This window comes from Jaculus jaculus, chromosome 10 (assembly GCF_020740685.1).
Source record: "Jaculus jaculus isolate mJacJac1 chromosome 10, mJacJac1.mat.Y.cur, whole genome shotgun sequence".
Lineage (NCBI taxonomy): Eukaryota > Metazoa > Chordata > Mammalia > Rodentia > Dipodidae > Jaculus > Jaculus jaculus.
In genome coordinates, this window is record NC_059111.1 from 113081828 (window position 1) to 113102343 (window position 20516).

Consider the following 20516-nt stretch of genomic DNA (forward strand, 5'->3'; position numbering starts at 1 on the left):
GGCAGTGTATTATTAGGCCCTCTCCCAAGAATGCCCCAAATACCTGTCTACCTGGGGCTCTGGAGCTGACTGAAGGACAGGCCCTAGAGTTCCAGTCACTGGCACTCACACGCTAACTCACCCATCCTGAGCGACTACAGCTCTCCTTGCTCACCACCACCCACCCCGCACCCTGCCCGCCAGCTCCTCCAGCAGCAAAGCCTTCTGTCTGCACTGGGCAGAACAGTGCTTGAAAAGAAAGGCCCAGGTGCAGAACCTAAGCCCTGTCCCAACTGAGAGCCGCTCTCCAGGTGGATGCAGACAATGTCCAGGACCTTTACCCACCATGTCAGAACCAGCCCCGTTCCCTCCCAGCCCTTCCTCCCCTCCACAGAGAGGCATGGAGGCAGGCACTGTGTAGGACCTCGTGTCTCCTGGAGCGATGAGCTCTACCCAGGAAGAGTATCATTATAGGGACTCGACGAATGAATGTAGCCAGGCCACGGGCAGCACAGGTAAGCAGCTACATGAATCTACATTAATTACAGCACAAAATCATCAACACAAAAGAAAGAGAGAAGTAACTTGGCTGCACTCTCACCTACTGGTCCACCACAGAGACAGATGGAGTCTCACTTGTTCCAGCCTCTTGAATTTGTGAACAAATAATACACAGATGAGGATACTGTATTGACTACTACCATCTTTATAAAAATCGAGTTACACACAAACACACCATTCAACTTGGCTAAGACAACACAAAGAACTAACAAATGCTAAGACGCTGCCCAGTTCAAAGCATCTCCAACAACGTTTTACTTGTGACAGGTCGGTATTTACAGTGTGCTAACGGTGTGCATGTCGTCTCCAATGCAGGATGAGAAAGAACACAGATAATGGTTGCAGCAGATCCTCATGAGCTCGGTACACTGAGAATGGGAACAGTGGCACTCCCTAATTCTGCTTTTCCTTTTCAGTGGCTTCCTTGGAGGAAGCTTGCTGACGTGTGTACTGAGAGATCAGACCACAGCAGGCTGCTCTAAGCAAGCATGCTTCACGCGAGGCTCGGCTGTCTTGGGCTGGTCGCTCAGAACACTGCAGTAAGAGAAGGCTAGCTCCCGGATGTGGACAGTTACAAGCACACACATGCTCCTGGGGACCACATCACTCCCACAAGGCCAAAAGGAGGCCTCAGAATAGACCTGAACTTCCTTCCCAAAGACTTGTTTCCTGAACACTGGCTTACTGCTTCAGTGCCTACTTTCCAAACAAAATGTAGACTGGGGTTTTAAAAGCCCAGCGCTCACTCAGAATGGTGTGAGAAAATGACACAAACGTGTTACGCTGACTGCAGCATACCCTGTTCGGTGACAGAATGAACCTCCCATAGTTCAGAGGTCCCAAGTGGTTGGTATCCCCCCAACTAGAGCACAGCTGCTAGCCAGCTCATCAATTCAGCGAAAGATATGAATACTCGATGTCTACGTGAACAGGAGTGGGCAGTGACAGCGGATGGCACACACATGGACTGGTGCTAGCTGACCCAGTGTGTATTTGCCGGGGCAGCTCCGAATCTCCGGGGTCAGAGGTGGCACCACAACTATAGGGTCTTCTGAGACATCCTATATGTGCGTATCTCCTAGAACCCAAATGGAAACCGAATTCCCCAGTGCTCCTTGTTGGCGCCTGATGTCATCTCAGATCAATGCTACACATAGTCTCCTGGGGCCTGGAATACACTTCTCCAGGTTTTCATATGGGTAACTTAATTTAAAAATGTAAAGTAAAATTTAAGCTGTGGCAGCCACTTCAAGCCCTCTGTCTGGCTTCTTGGCTGCTATAGGCACTCCACAGAGCCGTAGGCCTCAGGCTGGTCCTTGCTGGGGGAATCAGAGGCAGAAAGTGGTAACAGGCTTCTATCTCCCTCAAGCCTACTAAGAAATGTGATATGAAATCACAGTATAAAATACAGCTAAAAAAAAATTAATGTGCCCCAGTGTCACTTGCCCATGTTAGAGTATGTCCCAGACAGAACCACTCAAGGGCGGAACACATAAGCACTGCACTCAGTGCCTGCCCATGCATGGACTTTGCAGAGTGCTCTGCAGAGAGCAAGTCTCACCTGCAGGAACCTCCTACCAGAACGACTAAGGGGCAACACACACATTTTGTCCCTGTTCCTGTGAGACTCATCCCTCATACTATATGCTAGAACAGCAAGCCAAAAGAAACTCACACCCCTGAAGGACAGAGAAGCCCCTACTCAAAAGGCCTACCAACAAAAGCAAGCAATGCACTGATGGTGACATCCCAGAGCCAGTGACCCACCCATGCCAGCTGGGGCTGCATCTAAGGAGAAGAACCCTTCCTTCAAACTGTGCCTCAACCTGACTGCCAGGAAACTAGACCAGAGGGTTGCAGAGCAGTGGGTTCTGGGTTGAAAGGGTCCCTGTGCTTAGCCAGCACTGTACCCTTCTGAGAGTGAATGGGTGGGAATCTACCTGGCACCATGGAGGTGTTTACAAGCAGAATGCCACTTCCACCACGGCTCCAGAAACCCACCCCACGTCCAGCTTTCCAGGGCAGGCACGTGTCAACTGATAACCACCCAGATTTTACCTATGCTTTTACCAGAGCCTGTGAGGGCTTTCTGAGAAGACAATCTCAGGTAAGCCTGATTAAGAACTCTTTTCTAGCCTGTACTGAAGATAAGTGCAACCATTATCAGATATTCTTTTCTGTGGAAAATACTTGGAATTTGAGCTGGTAATGTTCTTTCCTGACTCTAAGTCCCTGTGACCAACCAGACAGCAGAATCATGAAGAACATGTCTACATGCATCGTCAGCACTTGGAACAGAAGAACACGAGAACCCGAGTTCATGTGGACTACAGAATTCAAGCAATCTAACACCACAATCCACTCGCCATGTCCACCGCTTTAGGTCTCTTCTGGAATCATCCTGCGGCCGACTGGCTGGTGCTCCACCAAGTTAGCAGATTGCAGAGCAGAAAGGACTCCGCTTCTGGGGATCCTGCACCGGCCGGCAACTTCCTTGAAGAAACTGCACAGTGTGCAGCTTAAGGTCAGATGTTCCTGTCAGAACTCACTCCACAATCAGGGCCACATTTATGTGGGACAGATCAATCATGTGCCTGTGTGAATTCAAAGAGATATCACTATCATCTCAGCAGCAATTAACTCACCAAAGCGAAGTAAGATAGAAATAAGAATGCAGATCTAGGATCTAGGGAATGGCTCAGCAGTTAAAGGCACTAGCTTGCAAACCCCGCTGGTCAGGGTTTGATTCCCCAGTACCCAGGTAAAGGCAGATGCACAGAATGCAGATCTCTGGAGCCCCTCTACCCCAGGGCAGCAGTCTCCAGCGAGGAAGCGCAGCTTAATCATGCTCTGCAGCTGCGGCAGGCAGCGCACACCTCCAGATCAGAAGTCAGCCCTCCTTCCCAGTCCCTCACTGGAGAACATGCGCCTACCTGTGGAATTTCTGCTGAAATGCTAGTGCATGGGCTGGCTCCTTGAACTTCGCTATAGCTTTCCGCTGCTGAGGGAGCATCTGTAAACTCTACAGAGGAAAAAAAACCAGAAACATTTAATTATCCCACTGCCACATAAAATATAAGCACAAATTATATGCAGGCTGACATCTGGTCACAGAAGCAAGCCAGTTGCTCTCCTCTCTGCCTGCCTGTCCAGGCAGTGTTGTTCAGTCATGCTGGTGTGCAGACCTGCCATGCCAACCTCCCCACACTCTGAGACCCTGGACAAGTATCCACAGGAGGGGCTTCCTAAGGAACAGCATCACACTGCAGTTGGAAGTCATTTCAGTTCACCTCACAGAGCAGACCTTACTCTCAAGGTAAAGTCCTCTGTGCTCCAAATCTGCAAAGCAGGGATTGTAACCCACGTCTTGCCACAAAGCTCAAGCTCTTGCTGCCCCAGAAGCGGACTTCCCCAAGGTCCACACAGCAGAGAAAAATGAGCTTCCATGGGCGAGCACTTCAACCCAGGCACAGTGTTACTGGGAGGGCGCTGCAGAAAATGCAAAGGGCAGCATCCCTTGCGGCAGGCTATTTCATGCCCAGCCACTGGTCTTGAATTCAGAGGACCATACATGGAAGGTGTTCAACAGAGTCACCAAGTAAACAGGGTACGTTGCCAACACAAGTCTAGAGTAGGGTCAGGGGAGCCACATATCTGCTAGTCCCTCCTCAGGATGAAGAGCAGCACCCTACCACCTCCCCCCTTCCTAGGCAGAACTGCCTTCTGACTCACTCAGTGACAACACTGTCATTTAAGCGACATCTATGACCCTTGGTCTCATGCTATGCCACTGCTGAATGCTTGTCCTTCTCAATTGCTCTAGAAGAAGCCTGTGACTATCCCGTAAGGAAGTGACACTGATCTGAGAGCATCCAGATCAGCTGTATCATGCCATGCCACACCAAGGAATGTCCTTGGACACCACAGGTTTAAACAGAGGTCTCATTTTGATGACTAGACACTCCCTTTTGGTCCAGAGCAGGACTTGCCACAGAGTGAACACTAGGTGGTGCCATAACCAAAGCAGAGCCCTAACACTAGTTCTGGAGTGCCTGTGTCCACAGGCCACACACAGACTCTTCCTTCTCTGTCAAAGCAGGGAGGCACTGGAGCCCTGGGCCAACCACTCAGCATGGAGTCTTTAAAGCACATGTTTAAACCATTCCCAGTAATGAAAGTCTTGTGAAATTCCCACTTCTACCAAATGCTGCTGGAACCTTATTTCAGTTCATTTTGTAAATACTGGGCTTAAACCCCAGAAAAAATGCTCAACCCCAAAACCTCAAAACCATCCAAACAGCATAAAGTAAGCATTTTGCCTCTGAGGTAACACAGGCCTCAGTCCCAGCAGTCTTCAGGGTCCTCAGAGCAGCAGGCACGCACCACAGCTTCTCCTTCACCTGGAGGCAGCTACTTTCAGACCTTCCTCTCCAGTGAAGATGCCATTCCTCAGCAGCAGCACTGTTCTGTGGGTTCTCAGTAGAGAGTCCACAATCACACCAACTCATCATTCTGATTCTACCCAAAAAGAGCAAGGGCCACCCACAGATGAGGATGTCAGAGGTCACATGGTTTCAACCAACTCTCTCCACACAGCCTGAGTTCCACTCAGTGCATGAGAAGCAAACAGCATTTGTATGGCAAGTGTGTCACATTAAGAAAGTGACCAAGACTGCCCACAATGCCACAAACTGTTACAGTCAGCAGCGTGTGTGAACAATAGTGCCAGCTGCTCCCTACACGCAAGTACAGAGAACCTACAGAAAGCCAATGACAAACGCCAGCCCTTCCGTAACCACGTGAGGCCAAGCTGTGTAACCAGTGTGGGCTCAGTGATGAACTGCTCTCAGACCCAGGATTTTCAATCACCACAATCTCTTGCCACTCATATTAGAATAACCACATTTTAATACATCTGTAATCTTCTACCACGAATTCTGTCCCTGCAAAGCACTCCACACTACAATCAGCTGCTTAGAAAGCACCCATCATTTTTTTTAGCCAGGATCTTCATGCCAGCTGAGCTCAAACTCAGGACCCTCCTGCCTTTGCCAAGTGCTGGGGTTAAAAACGTGTAGTGCAACAACCCACTAAACCATCTACCCTTGAAAATGAGGCTAGTGCCTCTGGCACCTAACCAACAATTCCTAAAAGCCCTCAAAAGCAGGAACCTGAGGCGGGCGTGGTGGCGCATGCCTTTAATCCCAGCACTCGGGAGGCAGAGGTAGGAGGATTGCTTTCAGTTTGAGGCCAGCCTGTGACAAAATAGTGAATTACAGGACAGTCTGGGCGAAAGCGAGACCCTACCTTAAAAACATTTTTTAAAAGCAGGAGCCTAAGTCTGAGGTTAACTATTCCGTACCTGATACAAATGAAACCTAAATCTTTCTATGCAGAAATGCCAGTGAAGGAATATAATCAAACTCAAAACCCAAATTTCTGCACAATAGCCACAGTTCTGAAAGCCTTCATTTATAAATGGAAGGCTGAAACACAAGTTACTTGTATCAGTCCCAGTCCAAGAATGTCCTTAAATTAGACAGGAACCAAGAGACTGTAGAGTAAGAGTACTGGACTACTCAGAAATGAACATTTACAGCTTGTTTCTCAAGTGCTCTGCCCTCAGACAGGACTCCTGCCAGCAATATGACCAGTGCAGTGGTCAGGCAGCCTCATGATGCGGTCTCCTGAAGGTCTCAAAGGGTGCAAAAACCTTGGTGGGGGCTTCCATAAAATGCCTGGTTTACAATAGACAGGGAATAGTATTTCGTGGTTCCTCTGACATGAGCTAGCTCAGACTTTCTAAGTACCAGAATTAGCTGGTTTTTCAAAGCGAGATCTGTAAGTATAGGCCAAGTTACATGTACTGTATGCTCTCAAACGAGCTCCACAGCGGCTAACACATGAAATTTTCAGAAAAACAGGAAAGAGAAGCAAACTACTATAAGTTAAGAAATTAATAAAAGTAAACAATTCCAGGCATGGTGGTGCATGCCTTTAATGCCAGCACTCAAGAGGCAGAGACAGGAGGATCACTGTGAGTTCAAGGCCAGCTTGGGCTACAGTGAGACACTACCTCAGGGGAAAAAAAAAAAAAACAACAACAAAAGAATAAGAATAAATAAAATAAAATAAAATAAAACACGTCAGAGACAGGCAGGTGGGTTGAGAGGGAGTCACCTAACCTCTTTGAGGCAGTGCAGTTTGCAAATGTGTCACCTGTGTGGTGCCCCGAGCTCGGAGAAGCCCAGGTGGAAGACAGGCTGTCTCTGCCCCCAGCCTGCATCTCAAGAATAAAGCAAGCTGCCTTTTTATTCGGTGTAACAATACTATTATTTTAAAAAACAACAAAATAAAATAAAATAAAGCAAGTGATTTGCTCCAGCAGCAAGTGTACATGTCCTGTGCATATGTGAACCTCAGGGGAGATGAAGGGTTTCCAGGAGTAACTGTTCCATGGAGTACTGAGTTCTTAAAACCTGTAGTAAGAATCTGAAGTCAGTCTGCAGTAAGAGTGCTAGAGCCCAACGTGCAGCACAAGCAAGCACCATCACATAATGGAACCCACACAATGGCCGCTGTGCCTGGTGCTGCCTCTGAAGAGACGACCGGCACTGCCGCCGCCTGAAGGCAACTCACCTGGATGGGCCCCACCGACATCAGCAGGCTCTTCAGCTGGGCGTCAGTGGTGGAAGAGGAGAGCCCTTCCACGGACACCACGCAGGGCTGTGGCTTACACTCCACCACCCGCAGGTTCTGTTTATTTGGCATCAGACGCCCGCGGCCCATGGGACCTGCCACTCCTCGGCCTCGTCCATGCATGACGGCCTGGCAACAACAAAGAAGATGCACTCTGACGTTTGAACATAGTTACTTCCACTGCTCCTGAGACAGGAAATAAACCAGTGGCCTAGAATCTATCGCGACATCCTGTGAGCCACAGAATTTTACGTGTTTTTAAATGCAGTATCATTGGGAGGTTTAATGCCTAAGACAACAGGAGCAAGTCTAGTGAGGCCCAGGAGGGAGCCAGCACAGCTGAGTGCTTGGAGCTCCACAGCTGCACCTGGCAGGACTAGACGTGTCACAGCCAGGGCTCAGACACGTGTTGCAAGTCAACAGTGCAGGGTGTAGATCCTGTGCTAACTGCCCAGGGCCCACACCTCTCCTTCCACAGTGCAAGCCAGTGGGACCTGCTGCACACAAGGCTGGAACCTGACAGCCACAAAAGCTACAGCTCCAGGGAGCCACTTCAACTGCCCAAGATTTACCATCACGATCTCCAAGCCTCTGCAGCAAGGCCTTATCTGCTCAGTGTTTACACACACACCCTCTCTCTCTCTCGCTCGTTCTCTCTCTCTCTCTCCTGGTCAAAGGGCTCCAAAGCACCAGTTTTTCAAGTCATCCAGGACTAAAAACTACTGTTCAAGGAGCTTTCAAGAAGAGACGGCTGACAATTAGAGAATGCCCCGCTTTTCCAGTCAGTCTATCTGGAATGTAGAGCGAGTGGAGCAGACAGCCGGGCTTTCACATGCTCTATCCTAATTCTGTCCTGGAGTTTGTATAAATAGGGGCAAAAATGTTCCCCACCCAGTCCTCCCAGGAAAAGGCAGGAAGTAGGCCAGAACTGATGCCCAGGAAATGAATTGGCCTGAAGGAGTCAGAAGGCCCACCTACGGAAGGTGACCATAGTCCTGAGCAAAGTCTTGACGTAGTACAGGGATAGTCTGAATAGCTGTGAGCAGCACTGGCTGGAAGCCAGAGGCTAACCTTTTCTGCTTTAGCTGTAATGTTACAATACGAACCTATCATTATCTACTTAGGGCAGACACCAGACTTTTATATAAACTGTTCTTCGTAACAGCTCAATCAGTTAAGAGGCATCATTAGCCCCATTCAAATGAAAGCCAGTGAGGATTGGGGTGAACCTGGACCCCACATGTGTCCTCTCCGCAGAGAGTAGCCAGAAGCGTGGGCTGGAGCACTGAGTTTCACTTCCTAGGCTGCATATTTCTTGTGCCACCCAGTGAGCAGTTCTGCTGGCTCCTGTCTCACAGAGGGAGCAGGAGACAGCACATACAAGACACTGGGCCATCTCTGGAAGGGGCATGGAGCTGGCGCCACCATCCTGTCTGTCTGTCCTCACTTGCCCTCAAGCCAGGTGGCACTCAGTCAGTCATCTTTGAAAACTAGAAGCCAAGGAACACCACTCTATCAGCACTCAGCATGAACTTCTTCACCAATCAGCTGGGCTCAGACAGAGAGATACTTCTCAACCCACAGGGCAGAGGAAGGACAAGGAGCCAGAAGCTGCCGGTCCACCACCTCTGGCCAGGACGCCACACCTCACAGACCACAGTTCTACTCTGAAGTGGGGAGGTGATTCCAACAGTTGTTATTTGGGATGTCCCTCATGGACCAGTGGGTAGGGAGGAACGCAGGTGCCCTGAGGCTGTCTTGTGTACAGCACAGCCACACTGCTAATTGTGGGCAATTTATCAAGATGTAGCAGTAAGCAGATGAGGGAAGGAAAGGCCCTGGTGAACATGCCTCAGTACTTTCTAACCAAACTAGAAAAACAATGGCTCCCTTAGTTTCAATACAATCCCAGGGACTGAACTGCAGACACACCATCTAACACCAGTGGGACAGCTAACCTGCAGGGAGTATGGCCCTCCCATTTCTAGCCTCTGGCAGGGAACAGGCAGTACCTTCTTGGCTGGGTGAATGCCTTGGATGCTTTTGATCCCTGGAGGAATAGCCGGGTGCATGTGAGGCCCCATGGGCAGGTGCTGGGGCTGCTGAGGGGGCCCCTTGGTCAACGTCACCTTGCGGGCAGGCTGCTGTCTCACTTCCGGAGGCTGGGGAAGCCGCTGGGGCTGACCCTCTGGGTGAAAAAAGCCATCGCTCTCTCCTCCCTGCTGAAATCAACAAGGCAGCACGTGGATCAGGGGTTTGCCCACCATTCCTGCCAAATGGCAGAACCCAAGGCCAGTGCCAACCTCTGGGCAGAACCTCTGTGAGGTAGTGTCTTTCAGACAAATGTGCAACCCAACTTTTCTGTCCCTGGGACCAAAGGGAAATCCCTCATTGGACAGTGGGCAAGGTTTTAAAAACAGTATTTTTGAAACTTAAAGCATTAAGATCTCCTTTAATTAATGCACCCTTTTAGGAAGGCTACAACTAAAACACATGCTATTTAAGTTGTCCTGGTTAAACTCTAAAAGTACTACATCTCCGACGGGCATGTTTCATTGTCAAGAACACTGCTGGTGAAAGCTGACAGCCTGCACAAGTGGGAAGCAGCCTGGTTCTCAGGACTGGGGCATGACGGCCCCATGTGAGGACCGCCTCATCAGCACCCAGTGGGGCTCACAGGGTGTGGCTGTCAGAGCTGTTAGGAACTTCAGAAACACCAGTCATCTCATGACTGCGAGCCCACCGCACTACCAGGCAGCAGTGTGGGTCATTAGCTGCTTGCAGTTCTCAGTACAGTGCCTGTTCCGAAGAGCAGCAGGCCACAGGCTGGGCAAAAAGAGCTGATGACAAGAATTTTGCCCTGTTGAACTACATACTCTTAAATAGAAGTGGATGCTGCGCTTGACCAATGGGAGTGTACTTTACATCATCCTTCCCCTGACCTGAAGAGGAATGTATCAAGTGGCAAAACGAGCTCAAAAGAAGCACACATCCAGGCCCCTGGCCCCACCTACATCCTAATAAAGTATCACTGTAGTTTTTCCCATCAAAATTCCTGCCACAGTTCAACTGCCAATGCAGTGGCATAAGAGGCTATGCCTGGTCATGGGCTCTGTCCGTGTGATGATTCCATGAGAATGGTTAGTTACCACTGACAGGCTGTCACAAAGGGTCTGCCACCTGTCCTCTCTCGTTTTGTTTATTTATTATTTATTTATTTAGAGAGAGAGAGAGAGAGAGAGAAACAGAGAGAATGGGTGTGCCAAGGCCTCCAGCCAATGCAAATGAACTCCAGATGTACATGCCACTTTGTGCATCTTTTTACATGAGTACTGGGGAATTGAACCCAGGTTGTTAAAACTTTAGAGGCAAACAACTTAACCACTGAGGAGTCACTCCAGCACCCCTCTTCTGTAAACACCTGTCCCATGGTTTTCCCAGGGGCCCTCACCCAAACTCATCCTAGCATGAGAATGTTCCAGCCCCAGAAGCAGGAGCCAAAACTAACTGGTCTTCTCTACCCAGCCTGGATATCTGATTACAGCAAGAGAAAGCAGACACAGGAAAACCCTAGGCTTATCTTCTAGAGACTACTTAATGAAGAAGGGCCCTGCAAAAAGAAGGAACCAAGTAACAATGACCCAAGAAAAGGTAACTTAAAAATGTCCCAAGAGGACAGAACATCTCACAGCAGCATGAAGCAGCTGGAGAATCTGACCCTCCCAACCAACCACTGCAGGGCAGTGAGTCAAGAAAAGAGCAAAGCACAGGGCAACGTGCTGACCGCAGGCGGAGGGTGCACTCCACTGCCTTCCTTCTCCAGTGGCGCAGCAGCAGCGCCTGTGCAGGACTGGAGGGCTGGGAGCCCCATGCACCCACAGCTTCCTGCTGCAGTAGTGTTTGGAGACCTGGAGGATGAGAATGCCACCCTGGCTGTGAAACTGTTCAGTACCCATGATCTGAGCAGTGTCTGCATGTCACTGGCTAAGCAGTTCAGGGTTGGCAACTGGACTTCAACTTCAGAACCGTAGTTACTTCCTTTTCCCGGATGGAAGAGGGGGAGACGCTGGCTCTGTATGCTATGTCCTTACATTTTAAAAACGATTTATCATGTAAATTGTCTAGCATATACCAAACTAGAGACAACTGACTCACTTAAAATAGACTGAAAATTTAAGCCCTCAAGAGGCCCTTGCCTGGGTGCAATGCCTGACCACATGGTGGAAACAGGCTTGTGGGGACCTCTCAATAGGCAAGGGCCCTTGCCTGGCTTTCTGGGCCAGGCCATGGCCCCGGTGGGGTGGTGTAGGGTGGGGTGGGGAGCCTTTCCACCAGGCTTCCACTGAGCGGGGGTGCCCTGGGCTGGTTGTGGAGTGGTACACATTCAACACAAACTCCTGTGCTTTCTATATCTAATGACACCGCGAGACTTCATAACAAGTCTCCAAGGCACTCCTGGAATCTCAACCATCCAGAGCACTCACCGCTCAGCACATTCCACTTGTCACTGGCCGTGAAGGAACTCTGTTTTCCTCCAGTCTACCTACAAGCTAAGTAGCACTTTCCTCTTGCTACACACAGAACAAACAGAAGCCTTCAGTTACACACAATGATAGGACACTTCCACCATTCCACAAACATCACTCAGATACTGCCTCCAAGAGAGGAACTTAACAGTGACATACTTCCAATGCACAAGCAATGAAACAAAAGGGATAAAGCATCATCCAATTAAATCCTCCTGCTGTTGCTGGAGGCAGGGTCTCACTCTGTAGCGCAGCCTGGCCTGGAACCTGCAGTGATCCTCCACACCAGCTCTCATGAAGATTTCAACTGTTACTAAAATGCTGGGCTTTGACCTTTCCTGAAGAGCACTCTAAGCACTCAAGGCTTAAACGTAACACGTTGTTTCATTTTGTAAACAAATTTGAACTATCTGTTCCAACTGAAAAAACAAATACATTTCAATTTAACACAATGAAGAGCTACTAGAGAAAGTTTTTGAATTTCTGGATTAACACAAGAAAATGGTCAATATCTATGCTAACAGGCATCACCCAGGGAGACACTTTTATAACCACACTCACCCAGAGACAACCCAGGAGGAGAATCAAGCCACACCAAACTTCCCACTTACTGGCAAGTCTTCTGAATCTTACACAAAGGCACAGCAGGTGAGCAGACCTATGATTACTAGTTCTGAGTTAGTAAGTTGAAAACACTACTGATTCCAATGAGGAGTCTGGGAACGCTGTTGTCTAGAGTAACAAATCAATGGTGAGGTGTAGGTGGAAGACTGCACTTCAGTCATGAAAAGCCAGTCAGCAATGAGACTAAGTTTTCCCAGGGTGGACAGTATATTTTTTGCGTCTATGCAATTTTAATTATCTCCCATTCTCCAAATCAGATGATACAGAAAAAGTTGGGCCCACCTTAGCCCAAAGTAGAAATAGATTGTTGGGTTTACCTAGACATGACTGGCTTTAATGACTACAATGTCTCATTAGACTGGTACTTGGTTTTGAAATACCTACAAAGCACTATCTGAAGTAAGCAAGCTCAGGGAATACTTGTTATCAGCGTAATCATTACAAAAAATTAGGTTTGTGGCCACCAACATCAGCAGGACAAATTTATTTATAAGAAATGATTTAAATGTACAGATAAAAATGCTGACTGATACTGTCAGGGCTTCTTGCAATTTGACAGATCAAATCTTATTTTCGTTCTTTAGAGCCCATGAAGAAGTGGTATCACTGACTTGCATTCACTAGCAAGCAAATTGATTAATCCCTCTCCATAGAAATCTCAGCCCTTGATTATACCTATCAGGCGTTAAGCAGTATTCTTCTGGAGTGACAACACTTGACAAATTCCCCAACCATTTTCCTCAGCCTTTGTGGCCCTGCTAGCTTGTATTAACCCTGATGAAAAATTAATTTTCCTTATCTTCTTCTAAACCCCAAAATCCAAATCCGCCAAACTGGCAACTCTTTCTGTAAAGGTATTATGAAACCTCTAAAAGATTAATTGCATGTCTTCAGGTGACATTAAATTAATTTCTGTATTCGTGACAGACATGTGATACTCAGCTCTGAGAGGACAGATAACATTGTGAGGACATACAGAAGGACAGTGGTGTGGTGTCCCAGGGCAGCCTCTTAGGAAGTCTCCTTCTGATAAGGCCTCTTCACTGTCACCCGCAGTGTGCTGCGGGCGCAGCCCTCGCCGCACAGGTTTCTATTAAGGACAACAATGTGTGCCTATCCCTGCAATCTCTGGGCAGCTCTTTTGGATCTCACAATAAACAATATGCAAGCCATACCAAGTTTCTAAACATAAGTATGTTTAGCGCGCCTCTATTTTTTCTTTACAGACTGCTAGATTACAGGAGAGTCAATACAAACAGAAGGAAAATTGTCTCCTTTTCCAGGTCCCAGGTCAAGTCCCTACTTAAGCTGCTGCAATGAACTGAGGTCAGGACACTTCACATCTACAGTGTTCACTAAATTTCTATAGTATGCTTCTAGAACAGCAAGCATGCAAACATGGAATGGAATCCAAAATATTGCCTCTATCAACATGCAGCCACAGGCCCGCCTAGGTGACTTAAACCACATCCATGAGGCTGAAGACACGCAGGGGAGTCCCTAGTGCTGGGCTTCCAGAAGGAGGACTGTGGGTGAGTGTGCCCGCTTCAGATATGGCAAGCTCATGGCACTTAGTCCCATGCTTGCTTTTGTAATAATCTTCCATGCTGAGATTAGTTGGCCATGAGGAAATCTTTAAAGAGCAGAATTAGCTTGTCTCTGGAGAATGAACCAAAGCCTTGAATCTCTGAGGAGACCAAACACCCCAGGAGTTTCCAATATAGATGGCACAAATCTACTAGATGAGTAAGGAAGTGTTGCACATTCCTTACGTGGCACGGGCTCTACTCTTCCGGCTCAGGGGTAAGGCTCCTAGGCCTCTACCAGCCAGCTCTGTCCTGCAATTCTCCTTACCCAGAGCATGTAATGGACAGCAGGGTGGCATCATGCTGCCTGCAGTGAACCTAGTGCAGCTCTCTCCACCAATGTTGACAGCACTATCCCCAGAAATCTTTCCCCTGCCCTGTCCTGTCCTTCCCAGGTGCAGGTGGGGAGGTCTCCAAGCCATTTCTACCTGGCTCTCTCACCACCTAATGAGCCCTGCAACTCACCCATGAAATGGCTTAATGTACAAGAACCGGGCAGGGCAGAGAAGCTGTGTCCTGACTAATGCTCCTGAAGCACCAACCAAACCAGTCACTGTGGTAGGGCCACCACCTCACAAAGTCAGAAAATCAGCATGGCAAGCACAATACTATCTTGTAAAGCAAACAATGAAGAGAGTTTGAGGGAAAGAGTATAAACGTGGGTATGAAAGATGGTTACAAGGTCATAGAAATAAGTAATGGTATGTTGGTTTCCCTCCCAGCCTTGTTCATTTCCTGGTCCAGAAGCAACCTCTTCCTCTCATCCTTAGAAGCTCCGGCACAGCACTGTGTCCACTCTACCTCCTTTAGCACTGTGGTAGAACAACTAAGGTATATGGACGTTTTTAGCTTCCTGTTTCAGTTTCTTAAATAGTTATAGCCTTGAAACTGTCCCAAATTCTTGTGGCAAACCTGAAACAGAAGGCTAGAGATGGCTTGGCGGTCACCAGCGCTTACCACTTTTAAGCATGAGGACCTCCCAGACCCCATGTTAAAAGCTGAGTGTGGGCTATGGAGAATAGCTGGAGCTTGCTCAAGACAGCTAGCTTCAAGCTGAAAACTGCATCTCAAGGAAATATGTCAGTGAGCAATAAAAGACAGATACCTCAAGTTCTCATCTGCATGTATGTGTAAGGGGCATATGCCTCTGCGCACGCGAAGGTCAAAGGCCCCGCAAGGAGCAGTAGTAACAAGGATCCAGAGCTCCTAAACAAGTGGTGAGACCAGCAGCAGTACAAGTATGTGTAGGCAGCAGCAGGGGTCTCAGAAGTCCACTTGAGCCATGTTTTAAACAGTAGTTGCAGGCCACAGATGTTGAGGACCAGCACACAACTCAGACCAGTAGCAGCTACTGAAGGTTAACTTTTAACTTGGGGAATAAAATGAACACTTCTGTTCTTATGCCCTTCTGTGTATCGATGCTTAATTTTGAAACCAAGATATGCAAAGAACTGTCAGTTTTTGTTTTCCTAAAAGAAAAGTACCTCCAACACTATGTATAATGGCAGCTGATAGGTGAGAACTGTCATGGCGCCAACTCCCAAGAGTCTCTCAGCACTCTAACATCCTAGGAAGGCCCATCTCCAGACTCCTGCTCTCTGCACACAGCCAAGTGGCCTTTGTTCAGTTAGGAACTGTCAGAACTGAGCACACGCCCTCCCCTCTGCCTGGAAGGTCCTATCAATCCCTGTCTCCTATATCCAGTTCTCTCTTCTCTCCCTCAGAAACAAGCTCTCCCAGCTACAGTACATCACCTTGCTGTCTGCTTTTACTGCTTTGACATGCCAAGCCCACCCACACAGTACTTGATTCATTCAACAAATGAGGTGCTTCTCCTACTGTGCAGCTCAAACAGCATTAATGTAGAGTCCCAGACCATATCATGTCTGCTGTAACTATAAGAGCCCCCACGCGACGTGAGCAGATCCCGTCAGTGCAGACACCAGGACTGTGATCTTCCTCTCTAGTACTTGAGGCAGAAAGAAAGCCCTAGACATGTGCATACATCAGCTTGTCCACGGGCCCTTGCCCTCAGGGACCTTCCTCTTTCTACCAGCCATCCTGTACCTGGGCCAGCCCCATAGATGAAGAAAGATGCACTTTAAATATGACGTGGAATTCTCTTTATAACTACCAAATTCCTACAATAATTTTAAAAATAAAGCCAATGTAGGGGCAGAAGAGATAGCTAAGCAGTTAAGGTACTAGCTTGCAAAGTCTAATGACCCAGGTTCAATTCCCCAGTACCCAGGTAAAGCTAGGTGCATGAAGTGGTTGGTACATGTGTCTAAAGCTCATTTACAGTGGCTAGAGGCCCTGGAGTGCCCGTTCTCATTCTCTCTCTCTCTCCTCTGTGCTTGCAAATAAATAATTAAACAAACACATTAAAAATAAACTCAATGTAGCAAAAAGGACTTCTTTTCTCTTGCCAATAACCTTTTAAGAAATGTTGACACATCATAAAATACAACTGGTGCAGCAGTCAGTATACAGCTCCCTAAGAGAGGTCTAGACCTGAGCAGAGGACTGGCAGCTGGACACTGTATACTGTGGCCTGGATCTTACAGGTCCTCTAAAAGCCATGTGCTGGGGGCTTGGTTGGACCCCCAGCAAGATGTCTGCTCAGTGGGAGGTGGTGCAGCCTTTACAATAGGAGGCCTAGCGGAAGGAAGACAGACCACTGGGGCAAGGCCCTGAGAAGATACTGGGATCCAGTCCTTTCTCTACCTGTTTCCCTTCCAGGCTACTATAACATGAGTGGGCCTTTTGATTTATCATTTTATTTTTTATTTATGTTTTTTAGTGACCCCCCATGATGTGCTATGCTACCAATATCTGAAGATCTGAGGCCTAAGTCACTGTGGACTAAAGCCATGAGCCCAGGTACAGCTGATCTCTCCAGCTTGTCACAGCAACGGGCCTGCTGGCTGTGCTCTACTCTGACAAACTGGAGCCTCCTTCTTCAGAGCCTGGCAGAGGAAGGACAGACATTGCAAATACTTGTGCACCCAAGTAAGCACGGAGTGCTGGAGGCAGCTCAGAAGACAGACACGGGTGAGAGGCTCTCATTCGCCGCAATGCTGGCAGCTCACTGAGTAAAACACACACTCAGGGAGCTGACTCAGCGGGTGGAGCACTGGCCCCACCTGAGTCTGGATCACTAGTCCCACATAAAGCTGGACACCTGCAATCCTAGCGCTGAGCAGGAGCCTTATGGCACTCTGGCTGGCTAATCTAGCTGACAGTGAGCTCCAGGTTCAGTGAAACCCTGAGGACACCTGACATCAACCTCTGGAACTCCACATGCACCCACACACAAGCAAATGCACCTATCAAAAGTAAATACAAGGGCTGGAGAGATGGTTCAGTGGTTTGATTCGCCAGTACCCATGAAAAACCAGATGCACAAAGTGGCACATGCATATAGAGTTCATTTGTGGCTGGAGGCCCTGGTGCCCCCATTCTGTCTCTGTCTGTCTCTGCTTGCTAAATAAATAAATAAATAAAAAGTTAAAACAAAACCTTGGAATCCCATGCTGATATTAAGTCAATATGGGCATATGAGAGGTGATAAGCCCCAGTGAAGCAGCAGTGCTTGCTGAGAGAAGAGCCTGGTAAGAGTGGAGCACTTGGAGCCACACGAGTCCCCTCCCATCACTGGCTTCCAGCTACAACGGGCAAGGCTGCAGCTGCAGACGAGACCTGGCAAACAGCACTTTGCCCAAGCCATCCATGTGAGACACGGACAAGCACTGCGGAGGATGTATTGTCTGTCACTCTTGTGGCTGGCCTGCTGAACATGCGCAGCACCAAGCCGAGAAGGAAGCAGACAGATGCAAGTTATAGTACATGCCACAAAATAACTGGAGCTGCTCTTTAAAAATGTTAAGTCACAACAAGAAGTCTAGCAACCACTCCAGACCTTGAGGCAGACCCTCCCTCAGGCTAGTGACAGGCAGTGCTGGAAGGGGGCTGCAGCGGCCAATCTGCAACTTCAACCTGTGCCAGCGCGCCTCGGGCCCCGTCCGCTCTACAACCACCTGTGCGGAGAGGGGCTGTGTGTGACAACTGCGCCAGGCCTCACGACTTTTTGTTCACTGAAGCTGTAACAACCTTCTCAACATAAATACAAGAATGAGGCCAGACACCTGGTGTGCCTGCTGAGGCATTATGAGCTTGCCCTTCATCTCTGTGTGGCTAGCAGGACAAAAAACTGTTGAGTTCATTTGCTGCCAAATTCCAAAATTTTTCATTATCTGGATCAAAATTAAGCTGCTGAATTACATACGTGCTATTCTGAATGAAGCACGTGTTTGCTAAGTGTGGTGGCACAATGCCAGCACTTGAGAGTCAGTGGTAGGAGGATCTCTGTGAGTTCAAGACCACCCTGGGGCTACAAGTTCCAGTTCAGTGTGGGCTATAAATAGTGAGACCCTACCTCAAACCCACTTCCACAAAAAATCATTTCCCCTGTAAATGAAACCGTGTAAGGTACTTACTGAGCTACTACCATGCCCCAAAGCACTGTGCTAAATATAAGCACATCACAAGGGTCACAACTGGCTCTTTACCACATCCTGGAAGGAGACCAGACCCTTACTGCACTGATGAGCAAGGGGTTCATTCAAGCCAAGAGCCCACGGTCACCTAGAAGCAAACACTTCCAAGATCAGGCAGGCCACTTCCCATGAAACACAGAAGTCACTCATGACTTTCCCAGACATGTGTTTTTTCTATTTACTCTAAGGTTCAATCAGCACCCCACCCCCCAAAAAGGTTGATGACCACAGTAAGTAAACGTACAGCTTCTGTATTTGCTCATAGTGTTACTTGAATAGTTTCTTTGGTTATGTGCTGGTTAAAAATAAAATGATGGCTTACACTCTGGTTTCTCTTCAGATTGCATCTTTTGTCTTTTACCAAAATGATGATTTATAACAAGGATATGTACTTAAAAATAGCTGAGAAATAAGCAGAGTGCACATCTGTCTTCTAAGTAATAAAAGGAAGACATTTTCCTCACATACAATAAATGACTGCTTATGTGAGAAAAGCATCAGCCAGCCTAGAACCTCCTACTCTGCGAGGCAGTCGGTTTCCTTGCTGACCAAACAGCAGCAGAAAGCAGAGTGAAAGAGTCACACAAGCACCAATGATGTCTTCTAAGCAGCGAAAGGACTATTCCCCATCTTATAATACAAAATGTGACTTGTTTGACTCTCACAATTCTCAAAGGTCCACTTCCAATATCACCAGAACACAACAGATTACTGCTAACTAAGGCATCTTAACCCCTCTGAAAATTATCAAAGATCCATTGCCACATCACCAGAATGGAGCAAACTACAATTAGCTAAGTAAGGCATTATAACCCTTCTGAAAAGCAATAGTGAAACGGTGAACTATTCTATATACAGCAGAAACCTGGCGTTCACAGTGAAACCAGGCGCTGCCACTTAGCTAGGTGGCCCTGGGCTGGCAATGCGATGGCAGCTGCTTCACTGTGAAATGGGATGAGCCCTCCACTGTCTCACAGCACTGTGTGCGCACATGCTCAAAGCGGACAAATGACAGCTGCTGCAGCCACCAGCGAGATAGCAGAGCTCTATCAAAAAGGCAAATTGAGGACATGCAGCTGATTTTACTGATTCCCTCACAGTAAGCTCGTTAACCCTTTATAGATAAGAAACTGAAATGATTATCAAGTCTCAAAGGCAGCCAAGACAGACCACCATCCACACACAGGTCTTTCTGTACCCAGAGCTGGGCTGTAGTTACCCACCATGGGATTATGCACAACAGTCATCTTGAGACCCCTGAGCTCTGCATGTGAGGAAAGACACTTCAGAAGGATCAACACCAAATAGGACGACAATGACAAGCCTTGCAAAGTGGACACTCTTCCTCCAGGTGCTGCCCAAAGCCATGACCCAGTCAAACTGGACAATTTTTCTCCCTGTCACCACAGCAATCTAAGACACAATACTAAAACATCATTTTCATACATGGCAGGGAGATGCTCAGTGAGTAAAGTGCTGGCCACACAAGCATGGGGACCTGAGTTCAGACCCCCAGCATCCACATGAAAGCGGGTGCAACAGCATATGCCTTTGTTCCTTGATGCTGAGGGGACAGGCACGAGTTGGTTTACTCTAACAGCCCAGGTTCAATACCCACCCCCTTTCTTCAACTCATAATGTAAACTGCAAACAGTAGGCATCACTGTTATCAAGCATAACAAACACGTGACAGTGAACGCACAACAGCAGCAGGGATGGCAAGGAAGCAAGCCCCTCTTGCCTCGCCTCACAAGAGGATCTTCAACAGTGGCTTGCTTTTTAGAATCCTAAACTTATGCAGACTACCATGCCACAGTGTGCCTTACGGAGGTTTAGGCATACCCCACTTACGCAATCATGTGGTAAATTATACAGAATTACAATTTAGAATTCCATTACTCCCTTTTAAAATGCATGGGAGCAAGGGTTTTGAAAATACAAACAGGACATGGTCTCTAGACAAGACTACTTGGGGAGAGGGG

General features: G+C 48.0%; 1 protein-coding gene across 3 annotated transcripts in view; it reads right to left on the reverse strand.

Annotated features, from left to right (window-relative positions):
- Positions 1 to 662: 662 nt before the first annotated feature.
- Positions 663 to 20516, reverse strand: part of Rbm33 (RNA binding motif protein 33) — a 101787-nt gene continuing 81933 nt past the window's right edge. The window contains exons 15-18 of one of the 3 annotated variants that reach the window (XM_045160117.1): positions 9252 to 9458; positions 7180 to 7368; positions 3474 to 3562; positions 663 to 3134 (exon numbers count right to left, since the gene is read on the reverse strand). In XM_045160117.1, the coding sequence (XP_045016052.1) occupies positions 3086 to 3134; positions 3474 to 3562; positions 7180 to 7368; positions 9252 to 9458 (534 nt within the window). In that variant the 3' untranslated portion in view covers positions 663 to 3085. Of the gene's footprint in view, positions 3135 to 3473; positions 3563 to 7179; positions 7369 to 9251; positions 9462 to 20516 lie in introns of all 3 variants that reach the window. The other 2 variants (XM_045160116.1, XM_045160118.1) reach the window with 2 other exon arrangements.